Source organism: Vombatus ursinus, unplaced genomic scaffold, assembly GCF_900497805.2.
Source record: "Vombatus ursinus unplaced genomic scaffold, bare-nosed wombat genome assembly UNPS02014812.1, whole genome shotgun sequence".
Lineage (NCBI taxonomy): Eukaryota > Metazoa > Chordata > Mammalia > Diprotodontia > Vombatidae > Vombatus > Vombatus ursinus.
In genome coordinates this window covers 40,484,416-40,510,434 of record NW_020954590.1, presented here as the reverse complement: position 1 = coordinate 40,510,434, position 26,019 = coordinate 40,484,416, and the positions used below count along the sequence as shown (strand labels likewise).

The 26,019-nt window shown below is 36.9% G+C and overlaps 1 protein-coding gene across 3 annotated transcripts in view; it reads left to right on the top strand.

The window, feature by feature from the left end:
* The window catches only part of LOC114053920 (receptor-type tyrosine-protein phosphatase mu), a 958,135-nt gene that overhangs the window by 721,765 nt on the left and 210,351 nt on the right, over positions 1-26,019 (top strand). Inside the window, exons 15-19 of one of the 3 annotated variants that reach the window (XM_027877057.1) lie at positions 9,406-9,557; positions 15,202-15,276; positions 15,502-15,528; positions 19,982-19,993; positions 20,714-20,901. In XM_027877057.1, the coding sequence (XP_027732858.1) occupies positions 9,406-9,557; positions 15,202-15,276; positions 15,502-15,528; positions 19,982-19,993; positions 20,714-20,901 (454 nt within the window). The remainder of the gene's footprint in view (positions 1-9,405; positions 9,558-15,201; positions 15,277-15,501; positions 15,529-19,981; positions 19,994-20,713; positions 20,902-26,019) is intronic. The other 2 variants (XM_027877058.1, XM_027877059.1) reach the window with 2 other exon arrangements.

The following is a 26,019-nucleotide window of genomic DNA, read 5'->3' as shown; positions in this document are numbered from 1 at the left end:
CCTGCCTTGTCTCTCCCTACTTCAGTTCCTCTGTACGGCTGCCAAAGTGGTTCTCCTGAAGCACAGTGCTGTCTCTATCACTCCTCTATTCAATAAACTCTAGTTTATTGGATAGAGTAATAGTAATAGTAACTTCCTATTACTTTGAAGATCAAGTATAAGATTCTTTGTCTGACATTTAAAGCTCTTTACAATCTGGCCTCAACCTTCTTTTCCAGCCTTTCATATTGCTCACCATCATTTGCTCTAGACAAATTGATTCTCTTACTGGTTCTCCTGCATGACATTCCATTTCCTATTTCCATGTCTTTGCATTGACTCTCTCCCAAGCCTAGAACTCATTCTCCCTCACCTCTGCAGGCTTAGCTCATATGGCATCTTTTCCATGATACCTTTACTGATCTTAGCTGCTTAGTGCCTCCCTCCTATCCCTGCCAAAAAATTTACCTTGTATATATTTATTTCATTAATATCTGTATGAATACAGTACCTTTTATTTTCTCCAGCTAGATTATAAACCTCTTGAGATCAAGTACTGAATACTTTTGTCTTTATAATCCCAACCACTACCACTGTGCCATGGCAGGTGCTTGATAGATGTTTTTTGTTTTGTTTTGTTTTGTTTTTGGTGAGGCAATTGGGGTTAATGACTTGCGCAGAGTCACACAGCTAGTGAGTGTTATGTCTGCGGCCTGATTTGAACTCAGGTCCTCCTGACTCCAGGGCTGGTGCTCTATCTACTGCGCCACCTGACTGCCCCTGTGATGATGTTTTTTTTACCTGTACAGGTGTGAGTTGGGCTAAATATCCACAGAAGACCCTATCAGACCTAAAGGCCTCTTTGCTAGTATAACAGTTTTCTGCTGATCAAAAGTCAAATTCCTTTTAGATTGTTATGGTGGGGAAATAGGGACCAGGTAGGTAATACAGTGGGTACAGCACTGGAGTTGGAATTGGGAAGACTCATCTTCCTGAGTTCAAATCTGACCTCAGAACCTAACTAGCTTAGTGACCCTGGCCAGGTCACTTAACCCTGTTTGCCTCAGTTTCCTCATCTATAAAAGGAGCTAGAGAAGAAAATGGCAAACCACTCCAGTATCTTTGCCAAGAAAACCCCAAAATGGGGTCAGGAAGAGTTGGCTATGATTGAAATGACTCAAAAGCAAAAATGGGGAAATGACTTATAGACAACTTTTAAGAGAAATCTTTGATTTTAATAGATGTTGCTTGTTATATCAGTGATTTCTTTTTTATTTTCACATATTTGTGAGGTTTGGGATACATAAGAGATAGCACATCATGGGAGCTACTCACATTTCAAGATAAATCTCATTTACCATAACTTGAGTACAGACCTCCCAAGAGTTATATAGGCCTCCTTTTCCCTCCTTGCTCCCTTAGCAGCTATGTTGCTCACACTGATTTTGTTGGACAAGTGTTCCCCTGGCAAACTTAGAATATTCAGAAAGCTTAACAAACCTCATCAGTGGCTTGTGAAAGACCATGTTCCAAAATGATGCACATTTAAAATTTTCCTCCTCCTCTGCTGTGTATGTAGTTGGTTAGCATATCACCAGTATACCAATTTAGCATGGCTACATTTTTGAGACCATTAAATTTCAATGTAATGTAAATATGTGGAATTCTGCCACATAAACTAACTGTGAACAGGGACCCACTATCACTAATGTTGTTTTATTCCCATTTTGTCTTATCACCAATTTTTACCAGTGTTGGGTTTTCTACGTTCTCTCTGTGTGTCTCGGCCCCTCTGGATTTATATTGTCTTGCTGGAAGAAATAAAACTAAACAAAATATCACTAAAGATACATTTATTATTTCTACCAATTGCATTTTTATTATTTAAAATCTTCAGCCTCCTTGAAAGATTGGATTATATGAACACAGGGGCTCCAAGTTATTTCCCTGATGGAAGCTATTTCTGTCAGGCAGAGACCCAGCAGGACGTGCCTACAAAAGATCAGGATGGCAATTGTTCATTTATTGGTCATTTATATACCCTACAGTTGGATGGGCAGAATGTGAAATATGATACATGGCTACAAAAGTTCCTGCCCTCTGGGAGTGTGCAGGTTTAAAAATAGGAGAAAGAGGGGGATAATCAGAGAAGAGATAGAAGTCCCAAGGAGTTTCTCAAGAAAAGTAAGCATAAATTGAAACAGGTGAGGGGAGTTGGGGAATAGAAGGATAATGAGGGCCACTAACAATCAAGTTTATCTTGGGGTTAATGCAAGAATTTCCCTTCCCAGGTTGTGGGATGCATTTTTAAAGGGTGAAGTGATTTGCATATTTCAAGGATCTGTGGTTTTCTGACTAGTAACCCTCGCACCACAGAGTCTTAGTGAAGTGCAGTCACTGGAAAAAATCATCACAGTGTGCAGCCAACTTACAGATAAACCTTTTGGAACATAGGTAGGCTGGTCTTCAGACGTGAGTTTGTCATTGGGTCCATATTTGAAACTTTTTCCAGACCAGTATAAAACTTGACAAAGATCATGTTCTGTTGATACAGCCTTCAAGAACCCAAGGTCAGTTCTATACCATGATGAGATATGGGAGTGGAACTCTAAGTGGAGGACAGCTTCAAGTTATGAGAAAAAAAATTCGATTAATTAATAGTTTTCTAATTTAATTAACTTAATCTTTAGCAACCCCTTGTGGGGAGGAAACAGAGTACCCCTACATAAATTAGCAATCTCACCATTCCTTCTACTTCTTTAGCAAAACATCCATAGGACCAATGGGCTAAGCCATAAGGTGGTGGTGACCTAGCCAACGAAACTTCAGGACGCTGCATGGTTCAATCCCTAGCAGAGGGACAGTGCCTGGTATAGTACCCTCCACATGGTCAATATTTTATAAATATTGGTAGAATTGAATTAATTCTGTGTCCTTTCTCTTCTTTTATAATTTAAGCAGTAGTACATTTCTACTTTGCTTACTTGTAGTACTACATTAAAATTTCTATAATTGGCATGCTTAGTGAATCATATAGTCTAGTTATTATATTAGATTAATAGAATGTTACTGTATGTTTCTGAAGGGATGAAAAAGTTTCAAAGAATTTGTCGTTGTTCAATCATTTTAGTCTTATCTGATTCCTCATGACCCCATTTGGGGTTTTTTTTTTTTGGCAAAGATACTGAAGTGGTTTGCCATTTCCTTCTCTACCTCATTTTTTTTTTTACAAATGAGAAACTGAGGCAGCCAGGGTTAAATGACTTACTCGAGGTCACACAGCTAGTAAATGTCTGAGGCCAAATTTGAAATCAGGAACATGAGTCTTCCTGACTTTAGGCCCAGCACTCTATCCACTATGCCACCTAAAATAATAGGAAAATACATGTGGATAGTAATACAGGTGCTAATATTTTTACAGTCGCTTATCAAAGGTTTTGTTTAAAGGAATTTTGTGAGAATCAAATGAATTAACATATTATATGAAGCTCTTTCCCAACCTTAAAGTGCTTTATGAATGCTAGCTATCATTATAGGCTCTATCCTAAGCCCTCTTTTCTTCTCCCTCTAAACTGTGTTGCCTGGTGATCTCATCAGCAGTCATGGATTCAATTATCAGCCCAATAAACATTCTCAGGTCTACTTCTCCAGCCTTAATCTCTCTCCTAACCTCATCTCCAACTGCCTGTTGCTCATCTCAAACTGGATGTCTCATAAACATCTTAAACTCATCATATTCAGAACTGAACTCATTGTATTTCCTTCCCCTCAAGCCCTTCCATCTTCCAAACTTGCCTGTTACTATGGAGGGTGCCGCCATCTTTCCAGTCACCCAAGCTCACAACTAAGATGTCATCCTCAACTACTCATTCTCTCTCCCCCTTATATCTAGCCTGTCTCCAGGTGTTGTTTATACCTTTGTAACATCTCTTGTATACACCTTCATCTCTCCTCTGGCATTGCCATCACCCCAGTGCAATCCCTGTCCCCCTGAAACCTAGACAATTACTGCAGCCTTCTGGTTAGTCTTCCTGCCTCAAGTCTCTCCTCGCTCCAATCTGTCCTCCACTCAGCTGTCGAACTGATCTTCCTAAAGTGCAGACGACCATGTCACCCTCCTATTCAGTGAACTTCAGTGGTTCTCTATCATCTCCAGCATAAATTAGAAAACCCTTTGTTTAGTTTTAAAGGTCTTTTATAACCTGTCCTCTCCTTCCTTTCTACTCTTCTTACACCTTGTTTTCCTCTACATACTCTGGGATCTAGTGATACTGGACTTGTTATTGTTCCTTGCAGAAAACACTCCTTCTTCCAGCTCTAGGCATTTTCCTTGGCTCTCCCCAATACCTGGTAGTCTTTCCTTGCTCATTTTTGCTGCCTGGGTTCCTTAAAATTTCACCTTCTATAAAAAGCCTTTTTTTTTTGATCCCCCTCAATGCTAGTGCCTTCACTCTGATAGTTATCTCCATTTTACCCTGTACATATCTTATTAGTATATAGTTGTTTTCATTTTGTCTCTTTCATTAAACTATGAGCTTCTTGAGAGCAGGGACTGTCTTTTGCCTTCATATCCCCAGTTCTTAACACATGCTTAGAGCATCGTCGGTGCTTAATAAATGTTTTTGACCATTTTAATGCAAATTAAATTTCAGCTTTTCGTTAAAGAAAATCCAAATCCGAAATCTAATTTCCCAGTTTAGATTTGTGAAATTTGATGCAGGATTCATGTAATTGATGCTTAGTAATGAAGGATTGAAACATAGGAAAAATCATTTGTGAAGATAGAAATATAATTTCAAAATACTTATTTATTCTAAAAGATCCATGGTTTAGAAGATAGTTTCAGGAGTTGCCTTGGCCCAAAAAGAAATCACTAAGCTGCCAGCTTTCTGATGATGAGGAAATCCTGAATATATTTTGTGTTTTTACATTCTTCTTAAGTTTACTTTAGCCTTTTTTATTGAAAAGCAAAAGATTTCATTGATAACTCCCTGTGAAAATTGTTTCAACATTGGTTGTGTTTCTACACACACACACACACACACACACACACACACAGGCACGCACATATACACATACCACAGACACACATACATGCCAAAGTTTGCATTCTAGGAAGTTAGCATATGTTCCAGTAAATGAGCTATTTTCTAGCAATAAATTAACATTCTCTTTCAGAGAGCAGCATCTGTTCTTTACTACCAACAAAACAAAGATCTAAAATAAGAGGCCCAAAAAAGAATAATATGGGTAAATCCATTAAGATTCATCTCTTACTATCCTCAGATCCTAATTCTTGATTTCCTGAGTCATCTATACTATTGGAATCAAGGACTTTCAATTTCTGCCATCCCAAGGAAACATTTTGGCTTAAGAAAAAATTATGACTAAAGAACTCTCAAAGCAAGTAAGATGATAGGAATGTGTTGAAAGACCTGTCTTTTGTAGTATCCTGCCATGCTCATTAGTCATCAATTTACTTAAGAAATATTTATTAAACATCAACTGGGTAATATGGGCCTAGATGCTCTAGGGAAAGCAGAATAAAGACTCTGCTCTTGAAGGATTTGATATCTATCTCGAGAGATCCAAAGCATAACCTTGTGAAATTATTTGAGAATATTTACATATCAATTAACTAGCATTCATTTAACACTTGCTGTGTGCCAAGCACTGTGGCAGGTATCAGGGAAGCAAATGCAATAGCCAGATAGTCCCTGTCCTCAAGGAGCTTATACTCTACTGTGTATAAAAGATATAAAATGTTTACAGATAAATAAGTACAGGTTATATACAAATAAATATATAGTGATTTGGTGGGGATGGGGAACAGTAACAGCTGGGGAAATCAGAAAAAGTCTCCTGAAGAAGTTGGTATTTGAGTTGAGACTTAGAGGGAGCTAGGGATTCATAGATAAGGATCAAGAGAGTATTCCAGGCTTTGGAGACAAACAGCCTGTGCAAACATATGGAGGCAGAGGATGGAATGCTGTGTATGAGGAACCACAAGCAGAAACCAGTTAGGCTTAAGTATAGGATGTATGAGGGAGGGATTAACATAAAAAAGAAGAGTAATTTGGCATTAGAAGTACTATCTTGATATACAACAGGAGTGGCCAGAATGAGGTCATTATTTTAGAAATCTTTTTGACGATAAGTTATGAGATAGGTTTTAATTAATTTAATTAATTTATTAGAAGGAAGTAATTGACAAAGTAATTATTGATAGGCTTTGTCTTTTATTGATGTCCGTTTAATGCCAGAAACTTTATAGGTAAGTTACTCACGTGTTGTGCGGGCCCTAGAGGTCCTACTGGTGAACACCAAAAAGAGTCACATGGAATGAAAAGTTATGACTCACTTGCAAACTGCATCATTAAAAGGAGCAACCATATCTGTGAGATCTCAGATCTATCAAATGCATATGCTAATCCCTTTGAATTTATAGCTGTGAGTTTCTTATTTGACTGGCTCTGTGTGGAGGAGGAAAAATTCCTTGTTTGCAAGGTTCTTATCAGGACAAGAGATCTACAGTAAACTGTCTTGGGATCATTGACATTAGTGCTTACAGGTGGATATTAGAAAGAAAAGCATCAATTCCAATAGAACTTCTTTTATCATTGGGAAAGAAAAATATGACAGACCTAACTGCCTAAATTTTAAAGTGAAAAGTTTAAAAGCAAGAGAAGGATTGGAGGAAAAGTTTTCTGAAGTTATATATGGCTAAGTCTCTAACGGAAAATAAAAAGGAAAATTTGTGGAGGGAGAAGAGGAACTGTTTTTGTAAATCAGATGAAAAGAAATAGCAAGCATTTAAGAGAAAGTTGACCATTTTGCTGGGACTGTTTAGGCAGTAATCTTAGCCTACTCTCTCCTTGAGTGTTCCCGTAGTTGTCTAAGAATGACTTTCCATGGAGCTGCCAGAGGTAGAAGCTGAGATAAAATGGGTGATTTGTAACTGCAGCTGAAGAACTAAGCATAATATTGCCTCCCTATCCCTACACACCTGGCACCAACATCCAAGCTGCAAATTTGGTTCTTTGTCTTCTATTGATGATTGGAAAAGAAGATAAAGAAGGGTTCTGTGGCCTAGTTTTGGAAAATTGACGCTAATAAATCAGCTACACACATCCCTTTTATCAATCTGACAACAATGAAGGAAAATCTAAGAGGTGTTTTAAGTTGAAATTCCCTTATTATTAGTGATTTGGAGCATCCTTTAATATTGTTGCTGATAGTTTACTTGGATTGAAAAAAAAAACCCAAAACTTCCTGTTCTTAACCTCTGGCCATTTATCTTTTGGGGAATGGCTCTTGTTCTTATGTGTTCTTCTGTATTTGTTTCAATTCCCTATATATCTTATATGGAAGAAATATAAAATTTAGAAAATTAAATCTTTTGAGATTTCATATAGTCATGAGGGTAATTTTCTACCTATGTATCTATTTGTTCATTTATTACTTAATCTTTTTTCTTTCCCTGAGCTGCTTAAAAACTAAGCTTATACCTAAACCTGGTAAATGTGTAAAAGTTATTTTTATCATATTATGTTATATAAATTATTGGTGTTTCTGTAAGTTTCGGTTACCAAAAATCAATTTAGGGTTAGAACTATTATGTATTTCCATATTCCTTCTTACCTAATATAATACATATAAAACATTCTTATTGAATGTCTATTTAGGTTAAGGTGAGTTGAATTGATTATAAATTCTTCATGGATAGCCTTACAAGTGACCAGAGTTTGGCTAACTTTTCTAAATAATTGAGGACATGCCTGATTGCACAGCCCAAATGTACCTTTTGTATTTTTATCTTCTGAGGACAGAGCAGTTGTGATTTACCTCTCCTATGAACACTTTGTTAGTGGCCTAGCCTCTTGGAAATTTATCTGGTGGCCAGCTATGTGGATATCATCAGTAGTGGTCAAATGTTGTTTAATTGATAGTTGGAGTAGTGTGCTAAGAAGAACATACTGTCTGTGTCTTCAGATAATGTGAAAAGCCGGCTGTAAACTAAAAAACAAAGTGTAAGTTGTTATTGTGATTATCTAAGTAAAACTTATAGTTGCTCTCCTGTAATTTTTTGGTTGCAAGTTTTGTAAATCTTTGTTTCATGTATTTACTTTCACTGAAAATTTAGTCTACTTCAGATTTTGCTCTATAAGATTTGTGGTGTGACTTTTAGACCCTACATTTTTTCCTATAGGGTGTGGTATGGCTTTTAGAGTTCATAATAGCTATGGGCAAATTTGAGTGATTTGGTGAATATATTATTAGTTCTGTTGTCACAACTGTCTGGCCAACTGGAATTGTTACAGAATCCAATTTTTTTTAGGTCTTACAAACAGCAGGTATTTAAATGCTAAAAAGGAGCTTTGTTTTTCAGTTTTTAAAACTGTTGACCTTTACTGTGTGTGTCTATATGGAGAACATAAAATAAAATTTCATTTTATATGTATATATATATATATATCACATATATGTTTGTATAAATAATATTATGGGGTACCTTGCACAGTGGATTGTACATAGGTAGGAAGGGAAGGGAGTAAATATTTATTAAGTACTTACTGTGTGCCATACATTATGCTAACACCTTTACAAGTGATTTATTTGCTACAGTTGCCACTTAATAGATAGTTGTTAAACTGGGTGTTTGTTGAATTATTTTCTTCTCAAGTCTGATCTCTTATCAATAAACATACATTCATTCTATTTGAAATTTAGATGTATATTCAATTTTTTTGTATTCAATTAGCATTTATTAATTAATCATATATTTATTAAGTGCTAGATACTGTGTAAGGCATTGAGGATACAAGCACGATGAATGAAATAGTCCCTACTCAGAAGAAGCTTGCTTTCTAATAGTAAAAACCACAATTACATACTGTTAATGTATGTAACATATATATGTACATAGTATTATACATAATACAAAATTGATAAATATAAATATATACAAAGTAGACAAGGTAGTTTGGGAGGGAGGGCAGTAGTGGTTAGGGGAATCTAGAAATTATTCATTCAGAAGATGGTACTTGGGTTGTCATTTAAAGGAAGAGAGGGACTCTGTGAGGCAAGGTAATGAGGGAGTGAATTCCAGGCATGTGAGACAGCCAGTGCAAAGCCTCTGAGGCATATTATAATAATAGCTAGCCATTACAAAGCACTTTGAGATTTACAATCATTTTACATGTTTTCCCACATGAGATGAAATTTTGAAGATGAGGCATAGAGAGAAAACCATTTTGGATGAATTTCAGAATGCAAAAACCGGGGCATCGTCCAATGAGTGCATACTACTGTCTAAGTGCCTACTGTGTGCCAGGCAGTGTACTAGTAATCACTATGAAATATGCGAAGATAAATTAAATCTGCCCTAGAGAAACTTACCCATATTTTTGAACTTTGTTTTCTAAGGAAACTGGCCAAGAAGCGGAAGGAGACAATGAGCAGCACCCGACAGGAGATGACAGTGATGGTGAATTCAATGGATAAGAGCTATGCTGAGCAAGGAACCAATTGTGATGAGGCTTTTTCTTTCATGGACACACACAATTTGAATGGGAGATGTAAGTTCAGAAATGTTGGCTCTAACAATTTCTCTTTCATTTTGGAGGGTCTGTGATCAAGGAAGAAGGCTTTAAAAACTCACCAAAAAATTCCCCCTTACCTGTTTAATTCAGTGGTTTAGTTGAGTACTCCTGGAAACTCTCATCTCCCAGGGTTGTAAAACAGTCTCCCTAATGTAAAGAACTTTCAGACCAAAGGAAGCCTCTCTCGCAATTGCAATGCAATAGCAATGAGGTTTTTTTTTTTGTCCTTTCTATCATAAAGAAGAGATCTTATTGTAGAAGACACCTGCTCATTATTTTCTTTAAGACTCGGATCCTGTTTATACTGATGTGGTGTAGGATATTATACAGTTAAAACCTATTTGAAAAATTTACTACAGGGTAGTACCAAGTTAATTGTTTTCTTTGTTTGTTCAACAGATTCTGGCACAATTATAAGGAACAATTAGCTTGTTTATTTGAATAATAAATAATGAATTTGTTTGTCCTTCCCTCCTGTGTTAGTCGGGGTTTAGTTGTACTACAAAGAAATAAATACATAAAAATGATATTTCTATATCTTTCTCTGCATCTGTTATTAATTCATAGTTCTAATGAGGCACAAGTCCATTTCTGACATAGACTAGTTGGCTTTCTTCCCCACGTTTTGTGGCCACAGATTGTAACCTCATCTTTGCTAGCTATGTTGAGAATACATCTAATGACCAGAAAGGGAACTAGCAAAGAAAAGGTGAATGAATCAGCATAAATCCATTCATTTCTTTAAAAAAAATCTGGCTGTGGAACAAAATGCTCACATTTTGGGGTACAAAGGAAAACATAAGTCCATATGTGATCCTCTCCTTTGTTCTTAAAGGTAACAATCCTGAGGGTGTTCTGTGTGTCAAAAGAGAGCTACAAAGCTCAGGCTTCAGAGAATGCATGTAATCTGTCCCCTGGGCAACAACTATAGCCATTCCTTGAAAATTCTTTTGTTCTTTATGATTCTGTGTGCCTGGCCTGAATCAGTGTCTATAAGATACACTGCCCTCTTCTTTCTTACATGTATGGTTCACGCCACACCACCCAGAGGGCACAGTGCACTGGGTCAGCCTGCTCTTGTTTCTCAGAAGTCCATGTTTGTATTGTACCATTTACCATTCTGCTTCATACAGTTTTCTGCTCACCCTAGCTACAGTAACTCCACTTCATCTTGCCATGCAGGAACCATTTTGATATGTCACGGTCACACATCCTTCATGAATGCCTGATGGAGCTCAATTCTGGTGGATATTTCTTAGGTGCCAATGGACCAGATAGCCTAAGATGATTTCATTACAGTTAACTCTGCCCCTTTAATGAAGGTTGTTTGTTGTGTGAATGATACTAATGATACCCCAACATGCCACAGACAACCTGATTTTGTCCTCAGTTCATAGTACTTAGACAGCCTGGTCTAGTTGAAAGAACGCTGGGATAGGAGTCAAGAAACCTGAATTCAAGGACCTGGGTTCATGTCTAGGCAACACTACTTGTTAGCCCCGGTGACCTTGTACAAGAGACTTGACCTCCTTTCCTCATGCATAAAATACTGTCTAAGGTCCCTTCCAACTCTAAGTTTCTGTGTCTCTAGATAATTAGCCATAAGCATTTATTAAGCACCTACAAAACAAAAATGAATTATTCTCTGCTATATTTCATCAGGTGAGCATATGTATACACACACACACACACACACACACATATATTTATATATACACACACACACACAGAGTATAGATAGTGCCCAGAGTTTTGAAATATAATATATTTACCTGACACAATAGAAATTATCTTCTTCACCTCCTCTGCCTATTAGAGAAATAAACTTTAAATCTCCTGGGGGCAGGGAGGGTTCATTATTATTGTTTGATTTTATTTTTCAAACATATATTTTTAAGGATAACATAATAACATTTAGGAGGATTTCCTAGCATTAGTAATAAGGTTTTATATTCCTAGCTACACTTGGCATTTTGTTACTTACAGGGGAAAATGAAATGTATTGTTACTGGGGTCTCACTTTACAAGCACATAGGACGATTTTCCAAAATGCCTTTTTCATGATGAAAATTCTCACAAATAAATGTATTTGGGATAAATCACTGAAATTGTAGGAACATACATCAAGTTCCAGAGCTTTTGATGTTCAAACAACAGGGGAGATGTACCCTAGGACAGGAATTCTAATTTGTCATTTACCTTTTTAAAGTGAGTGTATTTATGGAAAGCTAGAAATTTTCATGCACAGCAGAATTCCTGTGAAAACTACATTAGCTTTCTTGGCTGACCTACCTTTGGGCCTTTATTCATCCTGTCCATCAGTAAAACCAGTAGTAAAAATAGAACAATATTCTTTCATTTCTCTCCTCCCATTACTTTGAACAGTGAATTGGCCACATCAAAGACTATCTATTAGGACTGACCCTCGTGGTGAAACTTTATCACAGTACTTTCTTAAGGTCTTTACAATAACAGAAAGGCAGTTTCTGGGGGAGGAAAATTGCGTGGGAAAGAGTTTGGTTGACTACCAGGTTGCAGGCACAATTTAACTCAACAGGCATTTTTAAAGTATCCACTACATGAAAGACATTAAAAACAGCATAAGTATGAGTGTATGTAAGATCTGTAGGTGATGGAGCGCTATGGGAATTGGAGTAGCGATGCAAAATCAAAAGCAGGGAGGGCTTCTTTAATTTGTAGGAGAGGTAAGAAGAAATGAAGTTGCAGGACATAGAAATAAACACCAAAAATTTATGAGGGATTGAAATGTGCCCTCCACACCATGCAGATTATATTGCCTATTGCAAGTTATTGTGAAAGGGGTAAGACAGTATGTAAAGGAGAGAAAAGAGAGGTTTTCATGAGTGAAGACAGTGAGACTACATGATACAGTGAGAAGAGGACTGCCTCTGGAGTCTGAGGCCCTGCATTAAAATCCCACCTCTGAGGTTTACTACGTGTGTGAGACCTTGGGCAAGTCCCTTTACCTCTCTATGTGTCAGTTTCCTCAACTCTAAAATGAGAGGATTGAACTAATTATCCATTCTAGCTATAGATTAGTGGCCCTATAATAGAACTGATGTTTTTAATTGTTCTGCTTTTGTGAAAGATGAGATACGTATACTTATTTTATAGTACAAACATTTACCAGCCCCCATCATAAATATTTCAAATAATACAACAAATAACATCACTCAATAATTGCTGACCTACGTTGCTGTACAGGTGTCCTCTGTCTTGTTGCCGTGGCTTGTTTCATATTAGTTGAGCATCTTAATGAGCAAGCAAACTTTTAAAGTAAAGCCTTTGGAATGGACGTTTTAATCTCATCAGTGATCTTCTCATTCATTCTTCTTACCATGAGAACACTTCTTTATTTCAGAAACAATATTGTTAAACAATTATCTATTTCAAAGATTTATTTACATACAAGCTTCTGAAATGAGTTGAACAGCATGATGTAGGAAAAAGAACACTGAACTGTGAGAACCAAGAGGCCTGAGTTCTATTCTCAGCTCAGTCACTAGCTAGCTGTATGGGTTTGAATAAAATGCACACAGAAGAATAGGTGACATTTATATGATGAGCTTTGTACTTTATGTTATATGTGTCAGTGATCTTCTGATCTTATATATGTGAGTGATCACATAGCCCTGTGAATTAAATTCTATAAATACCTACCCCTCTACTGCACAGGGTTGTTCTAGGGATCAGGTTTGTTCATGTATGTAAAATACTTATGTAAATATAGGACAATTAGTGCTCTGCTAAGAATGCATATTAAAAACCAAACACTGAAAATCCCTGCCAGAAACATAACAATCATAGATTTCGAGTCGGAAGGGACCTGGTTCCACTCCTTCAGTTTACAGATGGGAAAACTAAAGTTTTGAATAGAGGTGAGAGAGACTTGCTCAAGGTCACACAGGAAGTAAAATGGAAAAGCCAATATTTGTACCCAGATCCTCTCATGCCCGATTTGATACTATCCACTGTCCCACATTAGCTAACAGGCTAGATGACAGATAAACATGTCATTGACATAAATTTAATGGAGCAATTATGAGAGTATGTTAAGTGCTTAATATTGAACCAATATAATTGCTTGAAACCATTCTAACCCATCCATGTACCAGAATGAAACTAAAAGTGTGGAAGGAAAAGTCATATTTCAAAGTAAATCAAAAGTGTACTCTTACAGAGGGAGTAACAGTTTTGAATGGAAAAGAATACATTTGGAGATTGTATTGGGTTAGGTTTGAGAGATAGTTGATATTGCATCATCGGGGATTATTGGTAAAAGCAGATTCATTGAAAGACTAGTGTCAAGGAGAGGTCTCCAAAGAAGGGGATGAGATAGTGTTGTCAGCAATCAAGCCAACACTTGATGAAGTGTTTCCAGACTGGGAGTGTATGTGTGGGACTAAAGGCAGAGAGAGAGAGAGAGAGAGAGAGAGAGAGAGAGAGAGAGAGAGAGAGAGAGAGAGAGAGAGAGAAAGAGAGAAAGAAAGAGGGAATTTTTACATACTGTAACTAACATAAAGAGTAGAGATTCAGCTGAGTGTCAGAGAGGTGAATGAATAGATTTACCAGCCCAAGAAAGAAACTTCCTCTTGAAATTAAATTATTCAAAAAAAAGAAATTAAATTATTCCAAATGTACATCACATAGTGAAAAATATGTATTACAGATTAAAACTTGGCAAGACTATTTTGCTAAAAGTGAATAGAAAGGTGAAGGAAAACAGTAGTTCTATCACATTTCCTTGAAGATTAGGGAAAAAGATTTTATTTTTCTTTCTTTGTTTGTTTTTTAATGAGGCAATTGGGGTTAAGTGACTTGCCCAAGGTCACACAGCTAGTACGTGTCAAGTGTTTGGTCTGAGGCCACATTTGAACTCAGGTCCTCCTGACTTCAGGGCCGGTGCTCTATGCACTGCGCCACCTAGCTGCCCCTGGAAAAAAAGATTTTAGATAGATACTCAGAAATAAATCAGTGAGGATGACTAATTTGGCAGTCAAACAACATAATTTTATAAATTAAATCAGAAGGCTAGAGCTAGTGAAGACTTTAGAAATATCTTGTCCAAGGCCTTCCTATCCTATTGTACATCTGAGGAAACTAAGGCCAATATTTTTGTCAATTTCAAATAATAACATTCTTATTAAATAATTTTTGAATCTTTTAAAATTCTCTATTTCTCAAAAAGCACATATGGATATTTATTCCTAATATAAAAGCAGCTTTGTGAATCAGAAAACAGAACTACATCAGGCAAAGCTGAAAGTCATGACAAAAGTCAAATGATAGATTTTGTTGAATCAAAACGGGTTTTTGATTAAAATTTTAAGTGATAATAGGGTACCACCTCCAAAGTACAGGTTCCTGCCTTCAAAGACAAATAGGAATTTCTCATGCCAGGGACCAGGCCGGTCCTTCTTGGTACAATGACAGTGACAAATAATTGCTATACAGACTTTTGGCAGATCACTGAGTTGTTGCTGACATCAGCGATCTGAACCAGAATTGAGCCCTGAGCACCCTCCCCACCAAGTGGCCTCCAATTTTCCAGTGCAGTGACCTCTCTGCTGTCAATGACTAGATTTTCTTTTCTTTACAGCTGTATCTTCACCATCATCTTTTACAATGAAAACTAATACACTGAGTACCACAGTGCCTAATTCCTATTACCCAGGTAACTGATTTTTTTTCATTGTTTCATCTCTTCAGAACCCCTTAGCAATCAGAACCAATCAGTGCCCACATTACTATATTCGCAGTGCTTTAGGAGCTTAATAATATGTTTGACATGTTGTAACCAGATGCTTTCTAGGGGGACATGGGGGAACTTTTCATCAATCATTTACTGTTCTTTCTCTTTTTACCTTTTCTGCATTGACCTGCTTATGATGTATGACAGATCCATTTGTGCCAACTGCAATTTTAGGTGAGAACATTTCCCTTTATCAAAGTTTATTGCAGGAATAATTTGGAAAGTCAGCGCCCACTCTCTAAGAGACTGGCATTTTTATTCTGTATGGTGCAATGATTGGACACAGGACATGGGGGAGGGAAGTGAAAAGAATATTTTTAAAACATTCTCCCTTAAGAAGGAAGGTTGCCTGCATGTGTGCTGGGGACAATGCCAACATTTCTGCTGTCAGATTCAAGTCAGACAGCGCAAGGAGACTCCTTACTGGAGGAGACCAAGATGCCACACGTAGGTTTGAGCATACAGAGAGAATACAACATCTCCCAAATTAGCCATGTTAGATATCTGAAAGCTGAATTTTGCCCAATATGATAATCATAGAAATGAAAATAGTCTATCATTATTTTTAGTTATTTCTCTATATTGTGGACTTCAATTTTGAAAATAGCATTTTTCTAATTATACCAAGTATATAGAAAAATAAAATTTGGCCACCTACCAGATCTTGGTGAGGCTCACTATATCATCAATTTTCCAATGCGTCTGTCACACAGTGAAATTCGAAAGGAGCTGATATTCTGAACAGTGAAATGACAAGATGGCACTTTACAATCAGATGGTTTATTATTTGTCAGGTGTCACTGGAAATGAAATAAGGTGTTAGCCCTGTGGGGCACAAAGCATTTAAAGTATGAAGTGTTTCCAGCACAGGGGGTTGGGGTTGGGGGGTAATGTCCCATGTGTTCAATATGAGAAGGGTGAAGAGAGATGGCATTACCTGGCTATGATAACAAAATAAGCATGAGCTGCTATTGCATTTGAGACGCATAAGTAACCAGAGTGTATCATGGCTTGTGTTCTCTTTCTATTACTAACCATACCGAAAAGGAGCACAGCAAAAACGGCATCAAGGTATATAACAATTCATTGTAGCCAGAGTTCCATCCTCAATTGTTGTAACTTCTTTCTAATTCTCTTTTACAAAGGTTTATATCTTTGCAACTGTCAATTTTTTCCTCCTGTGCTTCTCTTTTCTCTCTTTATGATTTTGTATTAGTGTAATTTTTTTCTATTGTGTTGTCTGAGCTTGAGCCACTGTGTTGCCAAAGTAAGACAAAGCAGGGGCAGCCACATAGGAAAAGGCAGAAGACTCAGAATTTGGGCTGCTGAACTCCTGTGGTGGGGAGGGGGCTAATGGCTCCTCCCTTTTATTTTAAAGCCACATCTAAAGCAAAGAAATGCAACATTTCTGCACTTACATGAGTGGGGGACAAGTTAATCATAGCTACCATAACAATGTAATCTGCATGCAAATGACATCTGCAGAATCTTTTGACAGGCTGAGATTTGAGATTTCTTTGTGTGCTGTAGCATTCGTTCAGCGCTTTGGCAGATATCCTGACCTTGGAGGAGCTGTGAGTGAGCAGAGAGGGCTAAGCCACAAATTTTCAAAAAGTAGAAAATATTCAGATTTCAGAATAGGATAATCACAAGCTTATTAAATGAATTTCAGGGTAGTGAACTTTTTTTATAAAGTTACTACTTTGCAATTATTAAACCCTAATGACTTTTTAAAAAATATCTTAGTCTTCTGTATGGTGAAATAATCACTTAAAAAGGACAATTTTGGTAGTATCAAAGTACACAGGTTGAAGACTAACTCAACTGAACTGATAAATATTGGTGATTCCATATAGCATCTATTGCTGTCAGAGTAACCAATGACAGTGCTTTGGAGTTTTTCTTTAGACTGATCATGTAATGTTGATATAAATCCTTACGAAGCATAATAGGAATTAGTCAAAGCAACCACCTCTCCCAGCCCTCACCCTTGAGCAACCAGACACCTAAATGACTTGCCTTGTATTATTATTATTTTTTTTTGTGGCAGTAGTGATGTTGGTGATAAGAGCTTCTCTTTTAAATGTGGGGAAGCAGAACTTTTTGACGTGCCCAGAATGATTTAATTATCCAGGCATTTCCTGAGTTATTCATCCCCAGGTGCCAGCATTCCCAGATTAATTAAGTAGGGCTAGTTGTTTTTTTTTTTTAAGTCAGCATGTGCTAAAATATATTTTCACAAAAAGATGATAACCAAGGAAACATAATATGGATGGCAAATTTTATCACTTTTGCATCCTTGGGGCTTTTTTTTAATAGGAAAGAGGATTTTAAAATCCCTTCAAATAAAGTAAATATTCATCTAGTATCTCCCAGAACTTGAAAATAATGGATGTATTTAGTAATGTCAAAATGAGAATCTTTGGTTTTCTCATAGGCCACTTTTAAAGTTATTTACACTATCATATTGATAGGCCTTCTGCATTTGATTTTTTAAACTAATATAGAGGAAAAAATAGAAATATCCATTCTGCTGGTATTATCAGTCTTTAATATGTCTTAATGTATCTGTGTATCTTTTTCCTGAATTATGTTAGAGCATATTTATCATTTAATCCTGATACTTCAGATTCTAGGTGGGAGTCTGGGCTACTTCCAGCTCCTCAAGTCTTATTACATAGCCCTATATCTCTCTTTTTTTTTTTACATATTAGCATATAATCAAGTTAGGGTCATGAGAGCAAAGATTTAGAGCTGAAAGGGATTAAGAGGTTGTCTACTCTAATCCCCTCTCCCCTCATCCCATCCTGTTTTACAGATAAAGAAACTGAGTCCAAAAGCTGTTAAGTAACTTGGTTAAGGTCACTCAGGTAGTATGAGGCAGGTGGGATTTGAACCTGTCTTCTTACTCTAAACCCAGTATTCTTTCTTTTATAACATGCAGCCTCTGGGAAGGAAAATAAAGATTTAAGTCACATTTTTGAATAGACAAATTATATAAATTTAAGTACTCAAGTTTAAAGCCGTTGGTCCATGAACCAGATAGTTCCTTCTGGGGAACATATTTACTTGTTAACCATGATCTTAGTATTTTAGGTGCTTAGGTGGATTTTATTTTTAAAAGTTTAGATCCTCCCCACAGTGATAATGAGACCATTATGTCTTTCTATATTGGTAGGTCATTTCATACATAGTACACTGGGTAGCTTTAATTACAAGGGTTTAAAACTCATGAATCTGAGCAGAATTTAGCACAAGAATGGCCAGCTCTTGCATCATAACCTGCCCTGCTAGAAATTAGAGAATGGTTAGGTTGCTGTTTTTATTCCCATCGAATGGCCCAAATCATTTAAAAGAAGCTTATAAGGTCAGCTCACAGCAGAAGATATATTAATAATGTGCATCCCAAAGAATCCAAAGCTGAGAGAATGAGAGAGGCACAGAGGGGAAAACTCATTAGCAGTGTTTCATTTATTATCATCTCAAGGAAGGAATGTGCTGCGTCTCAGCCCAGCTGATTTAGCATTCTAACCGGGGCTCCCATACCCCAGTTTTTAAGCCAAGTTGTTAACAGGAAGGAAACCTGATAGGAAAAATTTTCCAATATAATTGTGACTGTTCTGACATAAGAAAAAAATTATTGAATTTCAGTAAATTTAGCCAAATTTTAGTGAATCCAAATAAAAATCATAATATCAATTTACTACACTTTTATTTCGTCTTTTGTGTCTTTAGCCACCTTGTAGCGATCCAGGTGCCATTTCAGCAACAGCAACATAGCTACACACGTTTTCCACCTCTCATGCCATGCATCCCAAGGTGCTTTGCAATGTAGATAGACTTTAGATTCCAAATAAGGATTAAAAAAATAGTACATTGGAACTGGATTTTTCTTTGAACTTCCCATCAATAAACAATCTTATTAAAAAAAAGATCTTGTATGCTTGATGTATAAATATTAGCTTTCATCCTTTTTACTTAAAATTAGCTCCAGTTCTAGTGTTCATATTTTAAGAAACAGATAAATTAATTTAGTGGTGTATTTTGATGATTTGAGTCTATAGAGAAGATTAAAATATCCTCATTATATAACATAGGTAGTTCGTGTATTACATTGACCTTTAGAAAATGAATATCTTAAAATCTTATTATCATAAAACTTTTCTCCACACAAAAGTTTTTTTAAAATAACTAGTATTTCTGCAGCTAACGAAACTAATTTTATTAGTGCTCTTTTGTTAAAACTATGGCCTCTTTAGGCTTTTTGGACCAAATTGTAGCACAATTTGGTAGACTTGGCCCTGGTATTTCAGTGAGAAAATGTATTAAGTGAAAGCAAGATTCATTTAGTCATTATTTGGTTCTGGGGGATAGGAAGCAATTAGGAAACTTTTTCACCTCCCATTTATTCTCAAGGGCTTCTGTTAAACACCTCCATCCTAACTTGGTGGAGAAAGTTAGGGTTGGCCCTCAAAAAATTACTTATGAATAGGAAACTAAATTGTGAAGTTAAAAGTTCAAAATAGAAACTACCTGTAATGATTCATGTAGTACTTACTGTTGCTTATGCCCTGTTTCCTTTTTCTCCTCCTCTTTTTTTTTCTCCTGATATGTATCTTCTTAAAAGTGCCAATAAATGGTAAGTTTCCCATCTGCCCCATTGAAAAGGTGTGGAGGGAGTGGGAATGTGTGTATTACCTATAGATTTTTTTTTACAAACCCAGCTGGTTCTGTTGTGTGTTGGCTTGCATGCGGTCATTTAACATTTCACATGTGACATGGCCCATGATTAAAGCATGCCAAGTGGCCAGTCAGATGACTCCTTGTCATCTCTCCTCTTGTGTGTATGTGTTTTTTTTTCAGTATGTTGTATCAAATTCATACATTCATTGCAGTCCTGGCTTTAAAAACCATAAACCATTCTGTGCACTTTTATTTTGCTCACAAGGCCATCTGTAGAGAATTCATTTTGTAATAAAGAAGAGTCAACTAATCTTAGAAGGAAACAAGTCCTGTTTTATACCAAGGGGACTTGATGAAGTTTCAGGATGAAACTTCGGTATGATTTAGCAAACTGTGGCTGAGGGACTTAATAACTCTCCTTGTCAATTAGCATTTGGAAAGCAATATATGGTTTGGACTGCTTTGCAAAGCATAAATTCTTTGCCTCATTCCAATGAGTATTGCTCTTACCATTAAGAAGTTCTGGACATTTTCCTTTTCTTCCTTGCTGAGCCATCGCAAGAGGGTACTGCAAGTCATAGATTTGGGTGATGACAATTGCCAGTCTCTTAGACAATGTGTTTGCAACTTAGTTTGTTGATGGGTCTTTGTTTATTCCGTGCCATTCTTTTCCTAGACGAAACCCATACGATGGCCAGTGACACGAGCAGCGTGGTCCAGTCCCACACCTACAAGAAGCGAGAGAACGCAGATGTGCCCTACCAGACAGGACAGCTTCACCCAGCCATCCGCGTGGCAGACTTACTACAGCACATCACCCAGATGAAATGTGCAGAAGGATATGGCTTCAAGGAGGAGTATGAGGTGAGCACAAACTCATCAAAAGAGCCCATTTCACAGACTTGGGAAATCACTTTTGGTACTTTTAGCTTAAATTATAGGAAAACACAAAACAGACCTCTTAAGAATAGCCCCTAGTCATTAACGAAGGCATAGGATGCTCAAGTGATTAAGACGCTATTTGAAGGTCTTGAATGTCTCAGAGTGTTAGAAGTTAAATGTGAAGTGAATGCCTGCTTTAATTTTTTTGTTTGTTCTATGGAAAGAGTAATGAAATTTGAAATTACTTAATGCACTAGGCCCTTCTCTCTGATTTCTTTTTCCTTCCTCTGACTTTTCTTATAAATGAGGCTTGAAACCCCAAGGTATTTTATAGCAGTCATCCATAACAGAGAAAGAAAATGTCTTCTTAAAAATTACAGACCTACCACCGGTGGTTATTAAATAATGCTAAAGAGTCTGATAAATGTCATGGCCTAGGACAATGGTTGTAGACCTGCCAGCATGAACCACCTCTTACTGCCCTTGCCCTCTTGTGTGGTCATCTTTCAGTGTGATTTTCTCAAATGGTGACGTTCACCCTCAGCAAGACAAACCCATGTTTGTACTTCTCTCACAGTCCTTGTTAGAAGATAGAATGTCAGAAAGCCATTCAAGAAATCAGAGAGTGGTTTGAAGAAATTTGTTACAAGAAGAATACCAACACTTCCCAGATCATTTTTTTATGGATGCATATCTGGACATTTTAATGACCTTATATTTTTTTCTGATAAAGTAGATCCAGTCATGAAACTTCATAAAGTAGTGAGTTTATATGCTTAAAAGAAAAACAGAAGCATAGATACTTTTTTCACCTTAAGACTTCAGAAAGAATGGTATTGAACTTGGAGTCAGGAAGACCTGAGTTCAAACCATGCCTATGACACATTAGCTGTGCAAACCTGGGCAAGTTACTTAACTTCTCACAGCCTCAGTTTCTTTATCCTTAAAATGAGGATAATAATAACGCCTATCTCACAGGGCTGTTGTAAAGATTAAATATGATAACATATATAAAGTGCTTTGTAAAACTTAAAGTATTATATGCATACTGAAGTACTATATGCTGTTGTTCAGTCATTTGTCAGTTGTATCCAACTCTCTGTCACCCCATTTGGGGTTTTCTTGGCAAAGGAAGTGGTTTGTCATTTCCTTCTCCAGTTCATTTTACAGATGAAGAAACTGAGGCAAACAGGGTTAAGTGACTTGCCCGGGGTTACACAGCTAGTAAGTGTCCAAGGCTGGATATGACCTCAAGGTCCTCCCAATTCCAAGGATGGCATTCTATCCACTGTGCCACATAGATGCCCATATATGCATGCTAGCTGATATTATCAGTAAGATACACTAGGACAACAGATCTCTAACCTGGTCTGAAGTTTGGGTATATCTTGTCAGAAGGAAATTATTTTCCATCTGTTTTAGGTAGTCTCAAACTCTTATGGACATCAACTTTGCTCCCTTCTGACATTTAATATCAAATAACAATACCTCAGTTTTATGCCCCAGACACTTCTGTGTGGTTGTCTTGAACTGAGCTCTCCTTTCTAGCTTCAATCACCAGAGACTCATTACAACAGCAGAGCAACCAACAATATAGATATTTGTCATGTCACTGATGTGCTTATGAGAAATAAGAACAGTTTTTTGGGGGTCTAAAACAATAAAATAGGAACTTGGCTATCCTGATTTTCTTTCTGAAGAGAAACTTTTCCAGGGCCATTTTAATAAGGTTATACACACGGGAACTGTTGCATGTTCCTCAAGTTTTCAATTTGAGCTGTTCATCTTTTAGAGAACAAACCTGAAATTCTTGGATTTAATTTTAGTAATTTAACTTACATGGCATGGAAACTCGCTTTCTTTGCATATCATTTCCCTTCCTATCCTTTTAGAGGACAAACTTAATAGGATTAAGGAAAAACACTGAAAAGATAAAAGCAGCTAGCAAAAGTGAAATTAAAGTCATAATATATTAAGAAAAGTATAAATCCTGTGAATAGGGATGGTGCCTTGATGCTGTCTAGTACGTTGTATGCAAACGATGCTTAAATGTTTGGTGATAGTAAGAGTGCTAATGAGAAAGAGATTAGTGAGTCCATCAAATAATTCACAGATTAGTCCAAGATCGTTTGGGGGTGCCTTATTTTTCAAAACCTATGGGTCTTTGAGTCTTCGAAAAACATTCATGATGAAAAAACATATGGACATCCCCACACAAATTTGCCCCAAACAAAAATCATTTCACAATAGTATGTTAAATAACATAGTAACCCTACAGTAACACCCGTGGTCTTGCTCATTTTAACATTGTTCCCATGGAATTAATCTCCCCTTCTATAACTTTATAAGTGCCTGCTATCATATATATGTGGAACTACTTAAGAACTTCAGTCAGGATGTCAGTACGTGGAAATAACATGAAATAATTTTTCATTCAGATGGCCTGAATGAAATCTCTGATTTTTAGATGTAAACCCATGTGGTAATAAGCTTCTTTTAAAGCAGATGGTAGTGACTCATTTAAAGTTGTTCCACTTCATCACATATTTGTTGACGGATAGAAATGGAACTAAAGAAGATGAAAAATGGAAAGAGTTGAACCAGACTAAGTGCTTCACTTCACATCAATAACTCCATGATTTCATGTAAAGTTGTCACAACCTGGACGCTTCCTATCTTTCCAGGCTTTTTCTGCTTTACTTCCCTCTATGGACTCTACAATTCAAGCTACAGTGAGTAAATCAGTCATGGAGCCTTTATTAAGGTCTTAGTATGTGTCAAGCACTGTGCTAAATTCAAGGGATACAAAGAAAGGCAAAGATATTTCCTGGCCTTTACATTCTAATGGGGGGGACAACATGTAAATAAATATATACAAGATAACATACAGAGCAGATGGAAGGTAGACGTAGAAGAGAAGGCACTAGCGACTGGCGAAATAAGGAAGTCATCCTGCAGAAGGTGAAATTGGAGAAAGCAGGGGAACAAAGAGGCAAATGTGAACAGTTACAGATGGGAGATAGAGTGTTACGTGAGAGAAACAGCAAGTAAGCCAGTCTACCTGGATCACAGTGTGCAAGGAAAACAGCCAAACTTATTTGGCCTACCGCGCCCTTTTAAAAGAAAATTACTCAGCACCCACCTGGAAATCTACTATCTTTAACCATTTAACATTTTTTTATTTGCATCACTTCAAAAAATGTAGCTTTTTTTTAAAAAATGACTCATCTTAAATTTAATAATTTATTGTAAATTTTTTTCCTGCATTGAAATTTTGATGATGCAATGTTGCATCATGTAACCATATAGTATCATATTGTAAACAATCCATTCCATGCACATATTCCTGCCAGTGCATGCTGGAGTTCCCAACAATGTGCAACATGCTCACCTGCCAAAACTTGCTTTTTAAGACCTGTCCACAGATTTGACCATTGATTGGTTGTAACTTGCATTTTGTGTGTTTATTTGGAAAGTGTAATCGCTATGACTTTAACTCTGTTCTGCAACAGATGAAACACGTACAAAGGTTTTTCAAAGTTGTCTTCTCTTCTTTTCTTATGCTTCCATTGCCCCCTTATTTTTATTCAACACCCCCCATTGCACCTAGTGCCCCCCCAGATTGTTGCAGCACCCCTAAGGAGAAGTATCACCCACTTTGGGAACCTCCAAAAGAGAATTACAAAATTAGAAGGTGACCAGGTTATGAAGAACGTTAAATGCCTATTACCTTTAATCTTGAATGTTGTAGGGAGATATTGGAGCTCATTAATTAGGAGTATGGCATAACCAATCCTACAGTTTAGACAAATGACTTTGCAAACTGAATGAAGAATGAATAAGAGTGAAGAAAAACTTGAGAAAGGGCAACCAATGAGCAGGTTGAGAGGTGATGTGGGCCTAATCTAAGGTCACTCCATCTCCCATCTTTATGCCTTTTATACTAGCTTTTGTGTGTTCCTGGAATGAATTCCTTGAAGGTAGACACTGTTTTTTCCCTTTCTTTGTATCTCCAGCATTTAGCTCAGTGCCTAGCAGATAGATAGTGTTTAATAAATGACTTGCTGGCTAATGGACTGATATTCTTATTCCTTTCAGAAGGGCAAAGTGCAACCCACCCATGCCATCTGATTCTGGGATTGTTGTCCCTGTTCTCCTATATAGCATCCTTGGAGGATCTACCCATTATGTTAAAGTCCTTTCTTTAGGCCTTTTTCTCATTATCTAGGTATAAGGGCACTTGTACCCTATCACTATCTATCTGGTATCCTTCTGTGTCAATATGTGATTCTGATGATTTCCCGTATGTTGTCCCTTATGACACTTCTTACATGTAGGTTATCAGTGGAAATGTGTGACAGTCTTTTTATACCTACCATGTGCCCTGAAATCCAAGCTAGAAGTGAAACAAACTTAAAAGCATTGAGGAATTTATATTTCAAGATTATCTGGAAGAAGATACAGAATGTTGCTCAAGAGGCCATCGATAGCTATTGACCCATATGCCTAATTTGTCAAAACCAAAAATCTTAATGGGAATGAGCTATTCACGAATAAGATACCATTGAAGAAAATATGGGAAGGGAGCAATCAGGCTTTTAAAAATCACTTTCTAAGACAGACTATATCTTCACAGTCATAATATTGACTGAAAGGTGCAGAGAGTACAAGATCACACTGTATTTATGTTTGTTAATTACGAAACAGCATCTGACTTGGTGTAGAACAAAATGCATCCTCAAAATCTCTGCTGCAAGAGAATGTCTCCCATAAATAGGTTAAGATTATATAAAATCCCTTAACTGACGACAGCCACAAAGATAACTTTGTTAAACGATCTTTTGGTTATTAACATTAACTGAGGTATAAAACAGAGATTGAGAAACTGAAAGTATTCAACAGTGTCCCAATTTCCAGTGCAGAGTCCAAAAGGAAGAGATATCCCTACAGATAGTGAGAGCCTCCAAATGCTTCAGTTTATGGATGATATTGTGATTATAATGTCATAGTTCCTTCTTGGCAAGATCTGTGACCTCTTAAAAGAGAATTCCAAGAATCCACACAGGAAAAAACAAATGGATGAAGAATGAATGCGTATTA